Genomic DNA, 21,177 nt, shown 5'->3' with positions numbered 1-21,177 from the left:
AGTAGTTGTGCACAAGGGTAAAGTGGGGAGTTCAGCATCAATATTGTTTTATATACTGAAATTTCAGAAGATAAGTTGGTAGGAATTTAATTGAGCGAAGCAAATATTATTTTTTAAAAATTATAAAAGAAGCCAATAATCTTTGTACTATTTTGTGATCTTGCATCAAATGTTTTTTTTTTTTTCTTTTTCTTTTTTTTTGTGACAGTTTGTTTGGTTGGTTTAATTTCATAATTTGCAATTATTTTTTTTTAAATTACTATTAGGAATCAATTTTTTCTTTTTAAAATTATTTTATCATTTCATGTATTTAAAACTCGGACTACACCCAAAGTTGAATACAAAGATAATTGGACATCACATTATCATCGGGAAATTTTACATGGAAAATGTTTCAGAGATAAATTCCTATTAATTTGGTTTTAAAATTTGAATACAAGATAATGGGATATCACACTGGTACTATACTTTTATATATTTGCACTCTACTTGATTTTTTAAAATAAAAGCACGGTTTTTATAATAATAATAAAAATTGGCCTTAAATAATCACTGTTAGGTCATTAATCATTATATAAAGAATCAAAGATCTTAAATCTTATTTGGAATAAAAATAATAATTATTATTATTTGTGTTGGTTTTGCAAAGCTCACCGAATAAATGTCATATTTGAATTTGTAATCAGTTGTATGGAGGGGTGCAACTTAGGTTGGACAACCTGAAACCTGAGCTTACCTGATTTTTCGTGGGGTTGAACAATTATTTTTACAAATAGGGTTAGGTCTGAATTGAAAAATCTTAACCCAAATTTAATTAGGGCTGGACTTGGGTTGAGAAACTAGCAACCTGAGCAAATCCGAACCCGAATTTTAATATTATTTTCATATATATTTTTAACTTTAAATACGTTGTATATAATATTTAAACAAAGATTATTTTTTCTTTTTTCTTTTTTCAACTTCATTTGTTAAATCTTAACTTACTGTATGTTAACATTTATGATAATTAATTTTCTAAAAATTTGTTTGTAATTTATTCAAAATTTATAATATGTCTTTAAATCTTCCCTTTTTTTTTTTTTTTTTTTTTGTTTAAGAATAATTTAATCTAAAACTAATTCAAGATCATATTAAATTTTTTGTGTGAAGATTAGGTATATGAGTAACTCAAATTCACCTCAATTTTTAACATGGAATTTAAGACCGAGTTAGAAGCCCAAATTTAAAAGTAGAAGGATGGGTTTGGCTAGAATTGAACAGCTAGGGTTAAAGATAAGGTTGGGTTGAATTTAGGTTTAACATTTCATATGATGGGTTCATCACAAATTATATCTTAAACTCGCTTAACTCACCCAAATTACAGCCCTAATTGTATGACACTCTCGACTTAAAATTATATACTTATCAAATGAATTTCTACAAATGATAGCTCCCCTGATGTATAATCATAAATCATCATTTTGATTGAATATCTAAATATATATTTTTCCTCTTACGTTTTGCAATCATTTCTTACTCCATAATTTCTAGTGACACTCATAAAAATGAATGATATAAAGGACAATATGTACACTAATGAATAATGATGATATGTTCAATATCTTAATATAAAGAAAGTTGAATGGCACTCTGGTAATATGATGATGATGATTAGAATTGTTGGGGAAGCAATGCATATAACTAAAGGGCAATTGATTAAGTGGTTTTCTTGTGCTGAACAAAATGATTAAATTTGTAACACTAGGACATTTGAATTTGAAGCCAAACAAACCATGGCTTTGTGTTTTTCAGGATTTTAAAGCCTTAAATTCTGACATATATTTTTGTCATTGCTGAGAGTATACATAACCCAACTCGATTCTTTGATTAGAAGTGAGTGTTAAGTACGCATATGAAGTGAGAACGACTTTGCAGGTGAAAGTGATAAAATTTAAGTTAATAAAACTTAAAAAGAAAGCTGAAGCAAAAATATACTCAGAATGTTAAAAAAAAAAAAACCGTTACAGAAATTTACGTAAATATTGTAAACGTTGTTACATGAAAAAATCTTGCTGATAAGCTTCATTGAGTTGGTTCCACACGAGAAATTAATGTTTCATCCATTGAATGGGTCAAACTTAGTTTACCGAGGACGACTTGCATGATGGGTGATGAAAGCAATTGAGGAACATTTTTTAGTATAATAAATGTATTTTTTCTTTTCTTTTCATGTACAATGATTTTCTTAAAATGGGAGTGAAAAGGGTTTAAGGTTTAGATAGACTATAGACTAGGGTTTAAGGTTTCTTATGAGTATTGTAAAAAATGTATTGACCTCGGTATGTCGTACACTGGATTCATTCGAATTGTATATACACAATATGCATTCGTAAGTACACAACACTTATAAATCATTTGATAGCTAACGACTTTAATACCAAAATTTTATCAACACAAATACATTGATCCATCCATAGTACAGTTTTAAAGAGAAACAATGGCCAAAATTATGCTAGAATAGCTTTTTCATGACATAATATACTAAAATTGATAAATTCTTAATAAATTCAAAACTTAACCATTTTAAGTCACCTATAAAGTTCTATAAGATCCTTTATCATCCGTTATCATCGTATTTGAATATTACAAAATTTTCCAGGAAAAATACCAAATCAAAATATGCTAACATCATCTCTAAATGTGAAGTTCTATTAAGATCCTTTATCATCGTATTGAATACTACAAAATTTTCAAGGAAAAATACCAAATCAAAATATGCTAACATCATCTCTAAATGTGAAGTTCTATTAAGATCCTTTATCATCGTATTGAATACTACAAAATTTTCAAGGGAAAATACCAAATCAAAATATGCTAACATCATCTCTAAATGCCAAGATATTTGGTTTATATTTTCATATAAAACCAATTCAAAGAAAGCTTCTCTCCCATGATTTGATAATCTAATTTCATAGATTATATGTGAGGAAACAACTTTATTAAAATTTCTATCACTTCAGCAATAATATTTTAAGGATTTAAAAGAGTAGGAAACACAAGTCTAGAGGATGATTTTAATATTTGGATAAATTACACAGACTTCTCATATGATTTGCTATAATTACAGGGATCTCTTTCGTGGTTTGAGAAATTACTCGGACCTCTCCTTCAAATTATACTAACCTACACAGACTTCCCTTCCTAGTGACGGACCGTCAAATACACTAAGTAAATTTGTCTAATTTACTAAAATGCCCTCAAATTGTTATGATAAATGACTATAGTATCATATGTGACAAAGAGGGGATGGACGAAGGGTACTATGAAAATTTTAATTTATTGATCAGTACATGACATTAACAAAATTTGTCATTGACTTGTGTTGACTGTAACAAAAGGGAGGTCTTTGTGGGTTAATTTATCTTTAGGGGAGGTTCGAGTAATTTTTCAAACCATAAGGGAGATGCTTGTAATTACGGTAAACTGTGCGTAAAATATTTTTTAGAAATTTTTTATTTTTTTATTTTCTGGTATTTGGTTATCGTAAAATATTTAGGAAGAAAAAAATATATTAAAATTTAACAAAAATAATTTATTCATAAATTTTCGACAAATTATTTTATATGTCCTGCTCGATAGATTTGACTTTAACTTCGACTTAAACCTTTGTCAAATACTAACAAAGTAAAATAAAAAAATATTTTACCTAAAAAATAAAAATATTTTTCAAAACGAATATTTTACGTCGAAACAAACGGATAATTAATATTTTTATTACTCCCTCTATCATAATTTTTTTCCTTTTAATAGTTTAGTTTTTAATTTATTTTTTCATTACAGTGGCAGGAAATAAAATTTTAAATATACCTTTTTATGACCAATCTACATAATTTAATTGCTTTTACAATTCAAAAGTAAGGAGGGTGAAATAATTTTAAATTGCTCTTATAATTTTAAAGTAAGAAAGGTAAAATAAGAATATTAAAAAAAATAGTACATTAAAACTATTATATTAGGATGGTGAAAAATAAAAAAGTGGACACTTGATTTTAATAAAAGATGATCCTAGTATTTCTTTTTATTATTTTTCAATCCTTATATATTTAGGTTATATATATATATATAGAGGGTAATTGATATATTTTTTTATGAATGATTATTGAGTGTATTTAGATCACAGTGATTTCTTCCCCACGCCAATCCAACCCCACAAAACAAAACCTCTACCCTAAACCCTAAATCCCATCGGCTTCTCTGCAAACCCAAACTCAAACACTGAATGTTACCGTCGCCAACCACCGCCACCACAGCCTCTCAGTCGTCATCTAACCTCTCCGTCATTTTCGGAATTTTCAACAGCCGTCTATCTCGCCGGAAACTGTTACCGCCGTCGATCTCCTTCTCAAAGGTCTGTTAGGTAAAAAAGGTCATAATTGAATTTGATTAGTTAAGAAATTTGCAAAAAAGGTCATAATTGAATATGTTTGATTATTGAACCCAAATATTTATTTTAATTCCTCCTTTATTTCCTTCCATTGCCCATTTACCTTTAATATCACTTTATCAACTTCTATTTTATTTTTGCTCTCTATTTCCTCTTAAAATTATACCAACTACTGCATCAATTTTACATAATCACGTTAATTGCATTAGTATTTTTGCTTGTGCATTGCCCTTGTTTGCAGGGGTGGAGCCAGAATTTCAACAACAAGAAAAAAAAATTAACTATACAAATATAGATTGTTCAAATCAAGGAGCAAAGCATCAAAAAAATCGTTTCAAAACAATAAGTTAAACCAATGACTAGTATAAAAAATTGTCTGGTAATATTTTCATTGAATACAGTTTCAGGTAACTAAAAATTTTAGGGGGACATTATATAGAAATTTTTATATATATATAAATATAATAACAAATCACCATATAATGCAATTGGCGGGCCACGTCAGGGGCATGTGCCCCCAGGCACACAATGGCTCGGTCACATGCCTCCGGGCACACACTGGCTCCGTCCCTCATTGTTGTAATTTGATTTTACTTATTTCAATTTAAGTCCTCTGTCAACATTATTTTCAACCATTCTTAGGTCTATACCATTCCACCACGACCATTAGCAACCTTCCTTCTACTTTGTCCACTGACCTAACTTAGACCTCTTCATAACGATGTGAGAAGAGAACATCATTTTATGTCCCCAATGGTTGTGTTCTAAGCCAAGCAAAACTACTGTCCAGCTACGATCAATGCTTGTTAAGCCTTGATCGGTCAACCTACGTATGCATGGATCGACTAGTCTGAATATGCATGAAATAAAGTTCAAACAGTTTTCTTAATGCACAAGCAATATTCAGTGAAGTTTAGAAAATATTGAAACTTGATAAATTAAGCATAAATATATGCAAGTTTATAAATAGTTTTTAATGCATAAGTAATTACCCAAGTAAGTTTGAGAAACTAGCGAACTTCACATATATTGTGTGTATGCATGAGCCTATATGGTAATAGAATATAACGAATCAAGCTTTTCATGAACATCGGTGGCTTGCATAGGGGTTGTAAACAAGTCACTGGAATACGCTTGTAGACACAAAAAATAGTATATATGTTTCATGTGGTCACAAGCTAATTTTCTCTTGCTTGCAAACAACTTGATCCAAGCTCAAGTTCAAGGTTCAGAGGTTTTCAGGCTGTAGGTAAAAGGCAGATCAACCTTCTAATTCTATTTTCCGGTAGATCTCTCCGCAATGAAGTTATTGTTAAGGTACAATCACATAAGTATCTTGTTTCGGATCGATGGCCACAACTAGTAGATATGTATATGTAACTATCACTGCACCATGTGAACTTCACTGTGACCGCACAAAAAAGATCATGAAGTGATAGCAATTCATAAATAACAGCAACTGTGAATATCTTAAATTAACAATTGACTACATTTCTAAATAGGTCCTAGGAATTTCTCCTAGAATCATTACCAATAAATGAATATGATTTATGTGCACATTATGCTACCTCTTAACTTCTGAGACGGATGTGAAAGGGACGAAGCCCTACAGAACAACACAACCTACAGTTCTTTCATCTTCTTCTCTTTCACCGTCTCTCTCTGTTTGGTTAACATTCCTGCATTTTTTTTTCTTGGTTAACAGTTTTTTTTTTTCTGGCCCTCTCTCTGTCTTCCTCTCATCTCTGTCTCTCTCTCTCTCCCTTCCACACCCCCCTCCTCCTTATTAGAATGTTGTCTTAAATTATTTCCTAATCCTGCTGTTTTGTTTTAAATACAGTAATTTGTTATTTGAAATGCAGTTTGATTATATGGTTGATGGATTTAATTTTTCATGTTTGATATTAAATTTTTGAATATTGATATGATTTATAAGATGTGAATGCTTTTATGGTAGTTTAAAATTTTAAAATTTCAATTGTAAGCTGTGAGGCTTGCGATCCTAGGCTGGACCTCTAGCACCTCGGTGTGCTTTGAGCCTTTAATAATTGCCGGTAAGTCGCACAAAAAAATCATCAAATGATACTAGTTCTTAAATAAGAGCAACCATGAAGGGGGGAATATCTTAAATTAACAATTGATTGCATTTCTAAATTGGTCCCAGGAATTTCTCTTAGAATCGTTACCAATAAATGAATCTGATTTATGTGCACATTATGCTTGCTCTTAACTTTCCTCGCCATGAATTAATAATTATTGTTCTCTATTTTTGTAGGATGGCAGTTGTAGCTGCAATGGCTGGATCATCTGAAACAATCGGATATAGCTTTCTTAAAGATTTGTATCTGTATTTAAAGCACAAACGCAAGTACATGAAAGAACTTGATAAGAATTATGCAAAGCTGATAAATGGAATAGATGCTCTTCGTGCCCAAAGAAGAAATATGGAAGACATGGTGACAAGGAATCAGTTAAAATTGGAGATGACAAACCTTCATAGGACTTGGATTCATCAAATGGAGAAGATTGAAAAACAAATTAGAAAGATTGAAGTCAAATACAAATTAGAAAGATTGAAGTTGGAGGAACAGGATGTAAATCTACAAAATGGCAACCAGCAGCAAGCCTGTAGGCATCACTCGAAAGCCAGGGTTCTTCATGCTTACAACGCTCAATAAAGACATTATCAAATTAACTGGAGAAGTTGCTAAACTCAGAGAGCAAGTGAATGCTGGAAATCTAATGACGGAGATTATACCTGTGGAAATGGGTTTTGAGATGCCTACGTCAGCATCAACGTCAATGCTTCAGCCAAGTAACGAGGCTGTGGCAAAGTCTGCAATCAAAATAGAACTTGTCTCGATTGAAGAAGCTTGGCGATTGTTTGAGGAACAGGTGGGTGGAGTCCTTGATTCTCCAAATATTACGAAAATTGCTCAAGAAATAGTTAAAGAGTGTGGTGGTTTGCCTCTAACCATCATTGCCACTGGAAAGGCCTTGAGGAATGAAAATGATGTTCTGGTATGGGAGCATGCATTGAGACAATTCCAGCATCTAAGTGAACTCACTGATGAACATGAAGCTGCAATTAGACAATTTGAATTTAGCTATGACAGATTGAAGGATCGTGATATAAAGAGATGCTTCTTGCATTGTGCATTATTTGCGGAGGACCATGAGATTAAGGTTGATAGCTTGATAGAGAATTTTATTGAGGAAGACTTTATTCATGGAATTTCATCCAGAGCACGCAAGAAGGGACAAGATATAATTGAAAGTCTTATCGACTCTTCACTATTGGAGAGTGTTAATGGTGGCCTGTCTCTAAGGGTACCTGCTGTGGTTAAAGATCTAGGGTTATGGATAATGTCATCAAAAATAGATGATTACCAGTATTTTATAAGAACTGGTGTGCAGATTAAAAAGTCACTAAAGGAGGAACCATACCAAGGCAGTATTACTGAAGGTGTTATCTTGTCAGTAGCTGGTGCAGGCCTAACTAGTTCACCGCCTAAGGAGTCATGGGAAGGAAAGAAGATGATCTTCTTGATGAATAATGACTTCTCCAGGCTACCCGAGGAACCAAATTGTTGCAATATTTTGGCATTGTTCCTCCAAAATAACAAGAGGTTGGGATCAATGCCTGATACTTTCTTCAGTGGTATGCCTTTCCTCCGAGTTTTAAACCTATCAAAAACCTCAATTACGTCTTTGCCGCCTTCTCTATGCGAACTTACTGAACTTCGGGCTCTTATTTTACGACACTGTGAAAGTTTAGCGGAGCTCCCACCTGAGGTTGGAAATCTTGGAGCTCTCGAGGTGCTTGATATCGAAGGCACTGAGCTTAACAACCTTCCTGATGAGGTTCGCAAACTGGGATCTCTCAGGCTTTTGCAGGTCACCTTCCATGAATCTGTTGAACCAACGGAGCCTGATAATGTGCCGCCTTATATGGTTTCCCGAGATACAATATCAGAGTTCGTCGCGCTGCAAGAACTACACATTTTTGTTCCCCGAGCGGATTGGCGGTGGGAAGAGAATGTAGAACATATAACACGTGATGTGAGCAGCTTGAATCAATTGACCAGTCTTCGGCTCCACTTTCCAAATTTAGATGTTCTGAACAAATTTATCGAGAAAAGTCACCCATGGATAAACAATTCCTTGAGCAAGTTCAACTTTATTGTTGGCCCAATCTCCAAACGCATCACTTCCCGAGTTCCTGAAGATATAGAGTTGGATTATGATCAACATGATCGTTGCTTGAAATTTGTGAACGGTGTGAACATACCTGACACAGTTTGGGAAGTACTTGGGCTTGCCACAGCATTTTATCTAAGTCGCCACTACACGATAAAGAGCCTATCAAAAATTGGGATTACTAATATGAAGGAATTGAGATTTTGTATTGTGAGTGAGTGCCCCAATATTCTTGCTGTTATAGACTCTGAGGAAAATAGTGAAAGGGCATTACAGTACCTTGAACACTTGAGTATTCATTATTTGTGGAACTTGGAGAGCATTTTCAAAGGTCCACTGCCCCATGGAAGTTTTAATGGGTTGAAAGTATTGTCAGTCCGCAAATGTCCTAAGCTGGATATCGTTCTTGACAAGTCCATGCTTCGATGCCTTTCTAACTTGGAGGAGTTGGTGGTTGAATTTTGTGTATCAATACGGAAGATAATAGATACGGAGGAGAAGATGGAAAATGATGATTTTGTCATACTCCCTAGTTTGAGAAAATTATCACTTATCTGTTTGTCTCAATTAGTTAGCGTCTGGAATGGATTTCACCCAACAACAAAGATCTTACTCAGCATTGATTACTGTCCGAAGTTGGAGATATCTGCACATAATGCTTCTGAGATTTGAATAGGGAGGAGCTGCACTTTTCTCCAGTCTTGGGCTGTCTTTTCTCAACACATTGGATGATCCCTGTGGAGGGTGAAACATTGCCATTCAGAATTTGCTTGTTTTTCCAATAAACTTCAATTTAAGTTATAAGAATGTTGTTGCGTTGTCTATCTTCTTTGCATTCTAATTTTCCTTGAGGCTATGTTCGGCTGCATGGGATTGGAGCTTCGGTATTAGAATTGGTGGAATTAGAGAAAAGTTTACTTCAAAGTTATATATTGATTTACAATGCTGGTAGTGGTAGTTATTTTCATGTTCAAACTCTGAAAAACACCTCCAATTTATCCATCAGTCTAGACATTCATTTCAACGTTTTTGCTCAAAATTTACCAGCAATTATTATATTTCATAGTATGTATAGCACTTCCACCTGTATGTTTAAGGTTCTGTTTTTTCTCAATTGGATACATGGTCTTCCATTTGGTATTCTTTCAGGTGTCTTCTGATTTGGGTTATCGTTTATACTTTGAAGTCTTTTGGGTCTAATTTGTGGTGTTGGTTAGATTGTTTAATTTGAATGTGGCTATGGTGAACAGGGAAATTTGGGGTTTTTGCAATGGTAATCGTTATGAATTATTATTTTTATTCCTTCCTGTGATTGGTAACTGATAGGATGATTTTTTTTCCGTGTGTGTGTTAATTTACACTGTTGTGATGTAATTTAGGTTCTTTTAGTGTGTACTTGTACCTAATTGAGTCTCTGTACTAATTGAGATTGAGTTTGTTATATGTGAGTTATTAGTTCAATATTAGTGAAATTATTCGTCCCTGAATTGTACGGAACATCTTGTTGCTTTTGCCTTCTCCTTATTGTTCCTTTTCCTTGTTTTTAAATGCTTTTTTGACCTTTTACCCTGATTTATGTATTTTTTTTCTTCCATTGCCATCATTTTTAAGTGTGCGCTTTCAATTATAATATTTTCAATTGTTTAATTGAAATTATAGCTTTTTAGCTGCTTGAAAAAGGGGGAAAAAAAAAATGCAAATCTAATTGTTGAAACTTGACTCTGGTCTTATGGAGGAACTAACGTAGTGTCACTGTCAGTTAAAAACGAGAAAAAAAACACTTGTGATTGTTAATTGTGTTTTAGGCTTTATTTTTTTTTAGTTCTAGTTATAAACATGTCAGGTCATTAGGTCCATGCATGTTGCAATATTTTTTCTTCTTCTTTTCAGGCTTCATTCTATTGTTTATTAAATTTGGAATGAAATAATTTTTCTCAAAAATACTTTTTTAACTTACGTTACTTTTTAATAAAATCACCAACCTATCATTAAATTTAGAATGAAATAATATTTCTCAAAAATACTCTTTTTACTTGCATTACTTTTTAATATAATCAATCTAATAAATATTCTGTCGATGAACTATGGGATGTTAATACTGTCATTGAAAAAATAAAGAAAAACCTTAAAATAAAATAAAATAAAATATTATTTTTAATTAGATATTAATCTTAATAAATGACTACAAAGGGAAAATATCTGATTTCCCAAAAAAACACAAGCACAAAATCGTAGCCACTTCCCAACCCCATGGTCACAATAGTGTTTTAGAATTGGTTTTAAATAGTGGACAGATTCAAGTTTTACAACTAAACCAATCCGCCATGATTGAATACTTGACCTAAGAAACTGATGAAAAGGCTAAAAAACAAATATATATATATATATATATATATATTAGATTGAAGGTCCTCTAACTTTTTGTCAATGGTAGCCCTGAATATTTTCAGAAGAGAGGGAATGTGAGAGACCTTTACCCTTTTTGTCAATGGTTGCCCTGAGTATATTCAGAAGAGAGGGAACGTGAGAAACCTTTACCACGTCTAATAAGGAAGGTTGAGAAACATGAAAAATGGAATATGAAAGATATTTTGTCTACACGAAAGATTTTTTGCCTATTATTGGTAGGGGTGTTCAAAAAATCCGGTAAATAGAAAAAGTGGACCGGACTGCACTGAATTGGGCGGTTTGGGCTAGTTGTATAGCGGTTTGGTCCGATCCTGGGCCCAAAATTATGAAACCATAATTTTTCAATCCGGTCTTGGTTTAGGGTCGTGTTGGATCGGACCAAGCCCAGACCGAACCATTACTATGTTATATAATATATATTATTATATGTATATCACATCCTAAACCCTAAATCAATTAAAGTTTTCACGTGCTCCCTTTTTTTCTTTTGTTCTTTAAATTCCTTATAAATTTCTCTTTAAAAAAGTCAAATTTCCCTTTTCAAATATATTTCAATTTTCTTTCCTTTCCTTTCAAATATATCTCAATTTTCTTTCCTTTTTTTCTTCTTAATTTTTATTTATTTATTTATTTATTTATTTTGCGTATTATATCAATATTAGTTGATATTTTATTTTATTTTTTTAAAAAACTTTGCCCCTTCAAAATTAAAATAAAATAAAAAGAAAATCAACTGAGATTGATAAACCGAACCGAACCAAACCGGTTTTTCGTGGTTTGGTTTGGTTTGGTTTCATGAATATTATGGTTTGGTCTGGTTTCAAAAATAGTGAAACCGTTATAAATGGTTTGGTCGCAAAATACTCCCAATCCTGACCAAACCGGACCGTGTGCACTCTTAGTTATTGGAATGTGATGAAGGGCTTATTGGGAATATTACAAAAATATTTAATCTTACTATGAATGGGAGGTTTAGTAATGGAATGGATTTTCATTCCCTGAAATGGATTTTCATTCCAATGGAATGGTCCATTCATGCATACCAAACAGATGAATGGTCGGAATGGACATTCCATTCCATTCCTGCACACCAAATGGATTTTCATTCCCTGAAATGGATTTTCATTCCAATGGAATGGTCCATTCATGCATACCAAAATAGATGAATGGTCAGAATGGGCATTCCATTCCTGCGTACCAATCGTAGCATCAAAGGTTGATGACTTTGGAGGCAGTAATAGGCTTTATCAATTGGTGATTGCAGAGGATGACCTGTCCTGTGGATTATTTCTTTGATCTTTGCCCTTTTATATACGCATACATACTCCAAAAGTGATCCCGCTGCGGAGAGATATTTTGACCTTACTTGGTTTGCAAATCATTTTATGTTTTCGAAGCAATAACAACTTAGAAAACTGATTTATAATCTGCTGCTTGGAACAAATTTTTGGAAACAGATTTTCAAAAAATGGGTTTGATGCTTATGGTTTTTAGAGAACTCCTCAAAGTTGTTTTGGGAATTTTTGGAAACAATCATCAATCCCCCCCTCTTTCTCTCTCTCTCAATCTTTTTGCCACTTTCAGCTTTTAATTGATCGAAGTTTAATTATTTGTTTTTTTAATTTTATGTCTCAACAATCATATGGAGGAATTTAGTCCTCTTTCACGTAGTGCCTCAAAATTTATACAAAATTATGGCAAAAAAAGGAAAAGCTCATGAGAAATCTAATGAGAGAGACCTCATAATAGCATTATTCAAAAAAATATACACAACAGTTGGAGATGTTCTAATTGAATTTTAGTTATGGAAACAAAATAATAAAAATATAAAATTTTGAATTATATCCAAATTCTAATAGAAATTTTTTATTAAGTCACACATTAAAACCAAAAGTGTAATGTTTTCAATTTTTACCATTTTTTATTTTCTAGAATTTTCTTATTTTTTTAGGGTGATTTCGTCTTTTCTTGTTTTGTGTGCCGAACACCGTGGGGTGTGCCGGTTGTATCTAAGAGTTGGTTGGGGAATTCCATTGAGTTCGAGACTCTTGGAAATGCAATGGTTGCCATCCTCGTATTTTTTCATTTTTTTGGGCCAGGAGGCGGTCCCACTACCAAAATTTTTATGCACAGGGATTGTATCGTAGGTCCATTGCATTTCATGCATTGTAATTTTGTGCTTAAATTAATGGTTTAAATGCATATTCGTGGTTGTGCTATAATTAGTGCTTGTATATATATGTATATATATATACATTGATTTTGTGGTGATAAGTTAATGTTAAAAAGATCTTTATTGCACTATGGGGCCCACCCTTATTTCCTCTTAATGGACATAAGGCCATTTGGCCTTATATTCATTCTCTCTCTCGCGCATTCTTCCTTTTTTTTTTTTTTATTTCTTTTCTTTTTTCTTTTTCTCTAAAAATTTCAAGGTTTGATTTCTCTCTTATCCTTGAGAATTTGCTATTGCCGTTTAAGGCAAAATTAGAGACCTCGTTGAGACTTTTAATTTGATCGGAGCCATGTCCCGTTTGGTCAACCTAGGGATTTTGAAAATTTGAGCATTTTTGGGACTTTTACTTTTAAGTTGAGGTAGGGGTCTCTAATACATAATTTCTTATGCTTTTGTGAGTTATTTCTTTATAATTTGTTGATTTGCATGCTTAGTTAGTATAAATTTTTTCAAATTGCTTAAATGTTATATATGAAACATGTGACTGTGTGAGTTAATATGTTGTGATTAAACATGCCTATAGTATGATCCCGCATACTTTTTATCCTATTCATTGTATGGATTCACGGGGACATAAGAGATGTGTCTTAGGTATCTTCTACTGAGCTTTATGCTCACCCTATTATATTAACATTTTTCAGGAAATGGAGGTTGTCTCGGAGTTTTTAATGGGTGTTTGATGACTTCTATTGAAGCTTTGGGACATTATATGTGTAGCATTTTACTTGTACTCAATACATGTAAAACAATGTATATTTGTCCATGTAGGATTCATGATGTAAATTGTAATTGATGTATGATAGGGAAAAATAACCCTAGCCTATCTTGACTTAACAAAAAAGGGAATTAAATATTGACCTGCCACCAGATTTCTCCAACTCTCAGACGATAATATCTCGTTATTAAGGATAACCATTCTATTAGATAAGAATGATGACAAATCGTATCTAGGATAGGATTTGTCATGGGATAAGTTCAAATCTTATCAAGGATAGGATTTCCACGAGGTAGGCTCCATGGGCTAAGGACGATGAAACTCCCTTATCAAGAATAAGGGAAGTGACTATAAATACAAAGACGACTCGGGAATAAGGTACACACAAAAAAAACTCCTACTAAGCAAATTACGATTAAAATTCTCTATCGAGAATCCTTGCTAACTTGATCGTCGGAGGGTAAACGGCCGGCACCACACCGGTGTTTGACTTTGCCATCCTTATTTTGTAGGAAACGGTGTCGTACTAGACCGCGGCGAAATTCAACCTTAATAGTTGGCGCCGTCTGTGGGAACAGTGATTCCCTTGAATCGATTTATTACTCGTTGGGTATAGACGTTTGCGGTCCGGTATGGTTACCGAAGGAACACCGTCGCAGGGATCTGGTCAAAGGGAAGAGTTGGGTGAAAATATAGACGTCCCAAATGACCAGACACGATTTGCAGCGTTGGAACTGCAGGTCCAAACTCTGAATCAGGGTATAGACCAGTTGATCCAACAAAATGCAACACTCCTGCAACACCTTGTTCCACCGATTCAACAGGGCTTGCCACGCCAAGACCTCTCGAATCCAAACAGGGGTAATGGGAATCTGGAAGAGCAGGATACTCATCCTCCCCGACATGAGACCGAAGTTGAACAAAGCCAGGTGGGAAACCGACATAGAGAGGTGATCCACCCCTTTCTTCCACGGAGTTCCCGACCCCATGAAGACACGACTGTCATTGAAAAGACCGAGGAAATTTCCCACGTTGACCTAGAGATGCAGGATCTCAAGGCAAAGATGGAGGGTGTGATGCAGGCCATGAAGGGAAAAGGCATTGCGGCCATAGATGGTTTGGTGCAGAAAACCAATTTGCCATTCAGCCCCTCGGTTATGAAATGCCCTTTGCCAAGCAAATTTAGAATGCCCATAATTGAGAGTTTCGACGGAACTAAAGATCCCCTTGACCACTTGGAGACTTTTCAGGCGCTTATGCACCTACACGCGATGCCGGATGAGATCATGTGCAGGGCTTTCCCAACGACTCTTAAAGGATCAGCACGGGTATGGTTCAACAAACTAAAGCCAGGAACCATCGAAACCTTTGAAGAATTGAGTAAGGGCTTTGTGGGCCATTTCATTGCTGGCCAGAGGCATAGAAGGCCGGCTACCCACCTCCTTACTGTGAAGCAACAGAAGGGAGAGTCACTGCGAGATTACATTAGTCGTTTTAACACGGAGATGTTACAGATGGAGGAAGCGGATGACAAGGTGGCCCTAGCCGCCTTCATGGGAGGACTTCAAACCTCAAGATTTCTCTTCTCTTTATCAGAGGAACCTCCTACCAACATGGCCGAGTTATTGGTTCGAGCTAAAAGACATATGAATGCTGAAGATGTAATGATTGCGAGAAAGGGAAAAGAAGGGGAGGATAAGAAGTCAGACAAGAAAAGGCCGGCCCTGACGATCAGAGATGAAAAGGAAACCAAGTATAAGAAACCCATGGTTAACCAGAATGAAAGGGCATCTCGCTATAAGAACACGGAGAGGTATACAAATTACACTTCTTTAAATATGCCGATAGATCAAGTTTTCCTACAGATCCAGGATGAACCATATCTGAAGTGGCCACCGAAGTTGAAGTCAAATCCGGCAAGGAGACCTCGTGATAAGTATTGCAGGTTCCATAAAGACCATGGGCACGCTACAGAGGATTGCTTCGACCTTAAGGATCAAATTGAGACTCTGATCCGAAGGGGGCACATGCGAAAATTTATTGTGGGGAATGACAGAACCGACATTAACCCACTAAGAGCAGGCCGAGATAACCACCCTCCTGATCAACAACCAATAGGAGAGATCAGGGTCATAGTCGGGGGGTGTGCAGGAGGTGGAGAATCGAGCTCAGCCCGTAAGGCCTATGCAAGGAGAATGCGAAGCTCATCTGAGGTGTGCGAAGTGGGAGTACAGATTCAACATCGAAAGATGCCTCGTTTAGGTGATCCAGTTATTACATTCTCAAATGAAGACATGAAAGATGTGCAGCAACCTCATGACGACCCTCTTGTCGTCACCATGATGATCGCTAACTATAATACTCGGCGAATCTTGGTAGATAATGGAAGTTCAGCTGATATCATTTTTCTTGATGCATTCAGCAAGATGAAGATTGGTAAGGAGAAACTCAGACCTACCAGATCACCATTGGTGGGATTCACGGGAGACAAAGTCTATCCTCTAGGAGCAGTCATCCTTCCTGTCACTGCAGGAACCAGCCCAAAACAAGTCACTGTCATGGTCGACTTCCTGGTGGTGGATTGTCCATCTGCTTACAATGTCATCCTAGGAAGAGCGACCTTAAATTCGATGAGGGCTATCATTTCGACTTATCACCTATTAATGCGCTTCCCTACCGAGCATGGCGTGGGCGAACTAAGAGGAGATCAGTCCATTGCCAGAGAATGCTACGTTGCCTCTCTCAAAGAAAAGAGACAGCAGGAGGCTTTGATTGTCGATGAAGTTGAAGAGAATGAGTAAGACCGGGCTAAGCCAATCGAGGACTTGGTGGAGATATGCTTGAATGACACTGACATAACAAAAAAGGTGAAGATAGGGTCTCTGCTCCCCTCAGATTTCACAAATATTCTTATACAGTTCCTCAGACAGAATCAAGATGTATTCGCTTGGTCACATGAAGACATGCCCGGTATTAATCGAACTACGATTGAGCATCAATTAAACACAGATCCTACATTCAAACCTATCAGGCAAAAGCGAAGAACATTTGCTGCGGAAAGGAACATGGCTATATCAGAAGAGGTGAATAAGCTTATGAAAGCTGATTTCATCCAGGAGGTTCATTATCCCGACTGGTTGGCCAATGTTGTTTTGGTAAAAAAGGCCAATGGAAAATAGAGGTTGTGTGTAGACTTTACGGATTTAAATAAGGCGTGCCCCAAAGACAGTTTCCCTCTGCCAAGAATTGATATGTTGGTAGAAGGGACAGCTGGCCATGAGCTGCTCAGTTTTATGGATGCATACTCAGGGTATAACCAAATCTCAATGCACACGCCAGACAGAGATAAAACCTCTTTCATCACGGACAGAGGTTTATATTGCTATAAGGTGATGCCTTTTGGGCTAAAAAATGCTGGTGTAACATATCAGCGGCTAGTAAACCTGATGTTTAAGGACCAAATCGGAAGGAATATGGAAGTGTATGTGGATGACATGCTGGTAAAAAGCTTGAAAGCTCAAGACCATCTGGTTGATCTACAGGAAACGTTCTAAGTCCTCAGGAAACACCAGATGAAGCTCAACCCAAGTAAATGTGCCTTCGGAGTCTCCTCTGGGAAATTCCTCGGTTACATGGTAAGTAGAAGAGGGATAGAAGCTAACCCTGAGAAGGTCCAGGCGATTCTCAACATGCAGTCTCCAGCATCGACCAAGGAACTTCAAAGATTGACAGGAAGGATCGCAGCTCTGAACAGGTTGATTTCCAGGGCGACCGATAGGTGTTTGCCTTTTTCCGTGTGCTCAGGTTAGCTTTTTCATGGACCCCTGAGTGCGAGCAAGCTTTTACAGAGCTAAAGGAGTATCTCACTTCACCACCATTATTGTCGCGGGCGATGCAAGGAGAACAGTTGTATTTGTAATTGGCAGTTTCTCCGTCGGCAGTAAGCTTAGCCTTGGTCCGCGAAGAGGATGGAAACCAGAAACCGGTATATTATATTAGTCGTGCATTCAGGGGGGCGGAAGAAAGGTACCCAAGGATAGAAAAGTTGGCATTTGCTCTAGTTATCTCCGCGAGGAAACTCAGGCCTTACTTCCAAGCTCATACAATAATAGTATTGACGGACCAACCACTTAGGCAGGTTCTCCGCAAACCTGATACTTCGGGGCGACTCATGAAGTGGTCGGTAGAACTTAGAGAGTTCGATATCCAATACAAACCCCGAACGGCCTTAAAAGCCCAGGTACTGGCAAATGTTATAGCGGAATTCACACCAGAAGATGGGCCCGAGCATGCTGTAGATAAGCAGGAAGAAGCCGAATCTACTTGGACGTTATATGTGGATGGGTCTATCAACGCCCGTGCAAGTGGGGCAGGGCTAGTAATTATCTCCCCAAATGGGGAATGCATCAAATATGCACTCAGGTTTGGTTTTAAAGCAACCAACAATGAGGCAGAGTATGAAGCCCTCCTAGCAGGCCTCAGGATAGCGAAAGCTTTGGAAGTTGAATGACTAGTAGCATATACTGACTCTCAACTAATAACTGGACAAGTCCAGGGGGAATATGAAGCCAAGGATGAGAAGATGAAGACCTATTTACATAAGATAGAGGATATCAAGGGTTTTTTTAAGAAGTTTTCTATTCACCGGATTCCCCGAGAAGAGAATGCGCAGGCAGACGCCCTGGCTCGACTGGCAACCACAGAGGAAGATAAAGCCATACCCGTGGGATATTTGGATGAGCCTAGCACGGTCTGGGATTGGCCACAGAAAATACACCAGGTGGGCCATGGCATGGAGTGGGCAGAACCCATTATCAGGTACATTGAGAACGAAGAGCTACCCCAGGACCGCATGGAAGCATGAAAGATTAGGATGCGTGCGGCAAAATATTCCCTCGTTGATGGGGTTCTCTACAAGAAGGGATTTTCTCTACTCTACTTGCGTTGTGTCTCTATTGATGAGACAAATTACATTCTAAAGGACATACATGAAGGCCTTTGTGGAAATCATGCTGGGGGCAGATCACTAGCGCATAAAGCTATCCGACAAGGATACTTTTGGCCTACTATGAGGACAGATGCACTTGAGTTTGTGAAGAAATATGACAAGTGTCAGAGATTCGCCAATGTCCTAAAACAACCAGCAGAAAAGTTAACCCCTCTTACAGGGCCGTGGCCTTTTGCCCAATGGGGGACAGACCTCATCGGCCCCTTACCCCAAAGGAAGGGACAAACTAAATACGTAATTGTGGCTATCGATTATTTCACCAAATGGGTAGAAGCTGAGCCATTAGCTCATATTGGAGCGAATGAAGTAAAAAAGTTTTTCTGGAAGACAATAATCTGCAGGTTCGGAGCACCAAGGGTAACTGTGACCGATAATGGGAAGCAGTTTGAAAGTGAGCAGTTCCTCGATTTTTGTAATGAACTTGGGATCAAAGTTCATTTCTCCTCTCCTGCCCATCCCCAAGCCAATGGGCAAGTTGAAGTCACGAATAGGACAATATTGAAGATGATCAAGACGCGCCTAGAAAAGGCCAAGGGCTTGTGGCCTGAACAACTACCCGGAGTTTTATAGGCCTATCGCACTACCGTAAGAACCCCTACTGGGGAGACCCCTTTTGGGTTAGCTTTTGGAAGTGAAGCTGTGATCCCGGTAGAAACAAAGGTTGCTACCTTCAGAACCAAGTATTTTGAACCTCAACAGAACGGAGTGGAACTACGATTAAACCTAGACCTGGTAGAAGAGAAAAGGGAGCAGGCCCAGGTCAAGGTTGCGGCTTACCAGCGGATGATATCCAAGTACTACAATGCCCGAGTCAAGCCAAGGAGGTTCGAGCCAGGAGACCTGGTGCTTCGCGAGGTTACCCCGGCTACTAAGGAAAAGGGGAAAGGAAAGTTAGCTCCCAATTGGGAGGGCCCTTATCGAGTAACCAAAAGCAACAGACCGGGGGCATACTGGTTAGAGTCACTTGGTGGGAGCCAGCTTCCCCACCCGTGGAATGCAGAACATTTGAGGAAATATTACCAGTAGGTACTCATGCTAGGCTGTGTTTTATTTTATTATCTCACTTTTAAAAGTGATAGAATGTTTTTAGCTACAATAAAGCAGACCAGTGTGTAACGGATGCTAATATTCAACTATCGATTATTATTTTTGATAGGTCTTTAATAAAATGGTTATTCGTATTTATTGCACGTGTTTCTACTGAATTTTATAAGTCACATAAGGACTAGTGACACATTAAGTCCCCTTCTTTATTAAAAGAAATAAGTGACTTTTCCTTACTAAAGGGACGAGCTGGGTGAAGCTCGTAAAAATATGTTCCTTCGAAAGAAGGACGGGCTGAGTGAAGCCTGGGAAAGTAAAATGAGTTCTGTATAAGGAAATAACAAGTATGAAACAATACCATGAAAGACAAAAGTAGAGCAACTATTCTCTGGATTCAGAGATATTCTGAAAAGTTTTAAAGGAACAACATACTGAGAAATCAAAAAACCTAATATATATATATATATATATATATATATATATATATATATATGACTAATACTATGGAATTCAATCTTCCTCTTCGCTCTCACTTAGAACGTCATACCTAGAAAAGTCTATGTCTGGACGATCTTTGCCGACAAGAGCTTTGAATCGGTCAAAACCATCACAGCAAGCCTTGCCTATGAGCACCTTGAATTCATCAGAATTTTTAAAACTCTCCACGGCAGCTAACTTCTCGAATTCCAGCTTATCAGAGTATTCTTTGGTAAGTTTCACTTTCTCATCTTGAAAGTTTAATTTTGCATTAGTCAAGTCATCTTCTTTTATTTTAAGTGTAGAAGTAACATCTTCATATTTAGCCTTGAGGGAAGCCATCTCTAAGGAAAGCTTCTCGTATTCTTTGGCGATAACAACTGAGTATGTAGTGCCCTATAAATAAATAAATAGTGGCGAACAGTTAAAAATAAATAAATAAATAAACGAAAAAAAAGAGATGCGCATAATAAGGGTAAAATCTCACCTGGCTGATTAGATGAAGAAATTTCTTTGAAAGCTCAGATGCTGGCAGACTCTACAATCTGGCAGTGTCGTCTTTTACTACCATTTTATGTAACCTGTCATTCGCGACATTAGCGTCATCGAGAATCGATTCCCCGTGGGAAAAGGCTTGGTTGGTTGATACTGAACAAAAACTTTCG

At 36.5% G+C, this 21,177-nt stretch overlaps 3 protein-coding genes across 3 annotated transcripts; all 3 read left to right on the top strand.

The window, feature by feature from the left end:
* Positions 1-7,165: 7,165 nt before the first annotated feature.
* LOC132275644 (disease resistance protein At4g27190-like) lies at positions 7,166-9,497 on the top strand. The gene has a single exon (XM_059777019.1). It carries the CDS (start codon positions 7,166-7,168, stop codon positions 9,293-9,295), a length of 2,130 nt encoding a protein of 709 aa, XP_059633002.1. The 3' UTR covers positions 9,296-9,497.
* A 5,118-nt stretch (positions 9,498-14,615) lies between these two features.
* Positions 14,616-16,784, top strand: LOC132275628 (uncharacterized). The gene has a single exon (XM_059777018.1). It carries the CDS (start codon positions 14,616-14,618, stop codon positions 16,782-16,784), a length of 2,169 nt encoding a protein of 722 aa, XP_059633001.1.
* Positions 16,785-16,946: 162 nt separating this feature from the next.
* LOC132275612 (uncharacterized) lies at positions 16,947-18,847 on the top strand. The gene is made up of 5 exons (XM_059777017.1): positions 16,947-17,138; positions 17,293-17,372; positions 17,546-17,787; positions 17,925-18,484; positions 18,539-18,847. The coding sequence occupies exons 1-5, from the start codon at positions 16,947-16,949 to the stop codon at positions 18,845-18,847; spliced, it is 1,383 nt and encodes a 460-aa protein (XP_059633000.1).
* The last annotated feature ends 2,330 nt before the right edge of the window (positions 18,848-21,177 follow it).

This window comes from Cornus florida, unplaced genomic scaffold (assembly GCF_030987335.1).
Source record: "Cornus florida cultivar Cherokee Brave unplaced genomic scaffold, ASM3098733v1 CherokeeBrave_3.0.0_Hap2_Chr01, whole genome shotgun sequence".
NCBI lineage: Eukaryota > Viridiplantae > Streptophyta > Magnoliopsida > Cornales > Cornaceae > Cornus > Cornus florida.
Note: the sequence above shows the minus strand (reverse complement) of the source record. Positions and strands in the feature narration are given on the sequence as shown.

What these genes read in the sequence shown, in the direction of transcription:
- LOC132275612 (XM_059777017.1), top strand. Translation starts at nt 16,947, where the DNA reads ATGCCCGGTATTAATCGAACTACGATTGAGCATCAATTAAACACAGAT. An exon ending in GGTTGGCCAATGTTGTTTTG is followed by an intron (nt 17,139 to 17,292) that starts GTAAAAAAGGCC and finishes ATGCATACTCAG; the next exon opens with GGTATAACCAAATCTCAATG. An exon ending in GCCTTTTTCCGTGTGCTCAG is followed by an intron (nt 17,788 to 17,924) that starts GTTAGCTTTTTC and finishes CTCCGTCGGCAG; the next exon opens with TAAGCTTAGCCTTGGTCCGC.
- LOC132275644 (XM_059777019.1), top strand. Translation starts at nt 7,166, where the DNA reads ATGACGGAGATTATACCTGTGGAAATGGGTTTTGAGATGCCTACGTCA.
- LOC132275628 (XM_059777018.1), top strand. Translation starts at nt 14,616, where the DNA reads ATGGTTACCGAAGGAACACCGTCGCAGGGATCTGGTCAAAGGGAAGAG.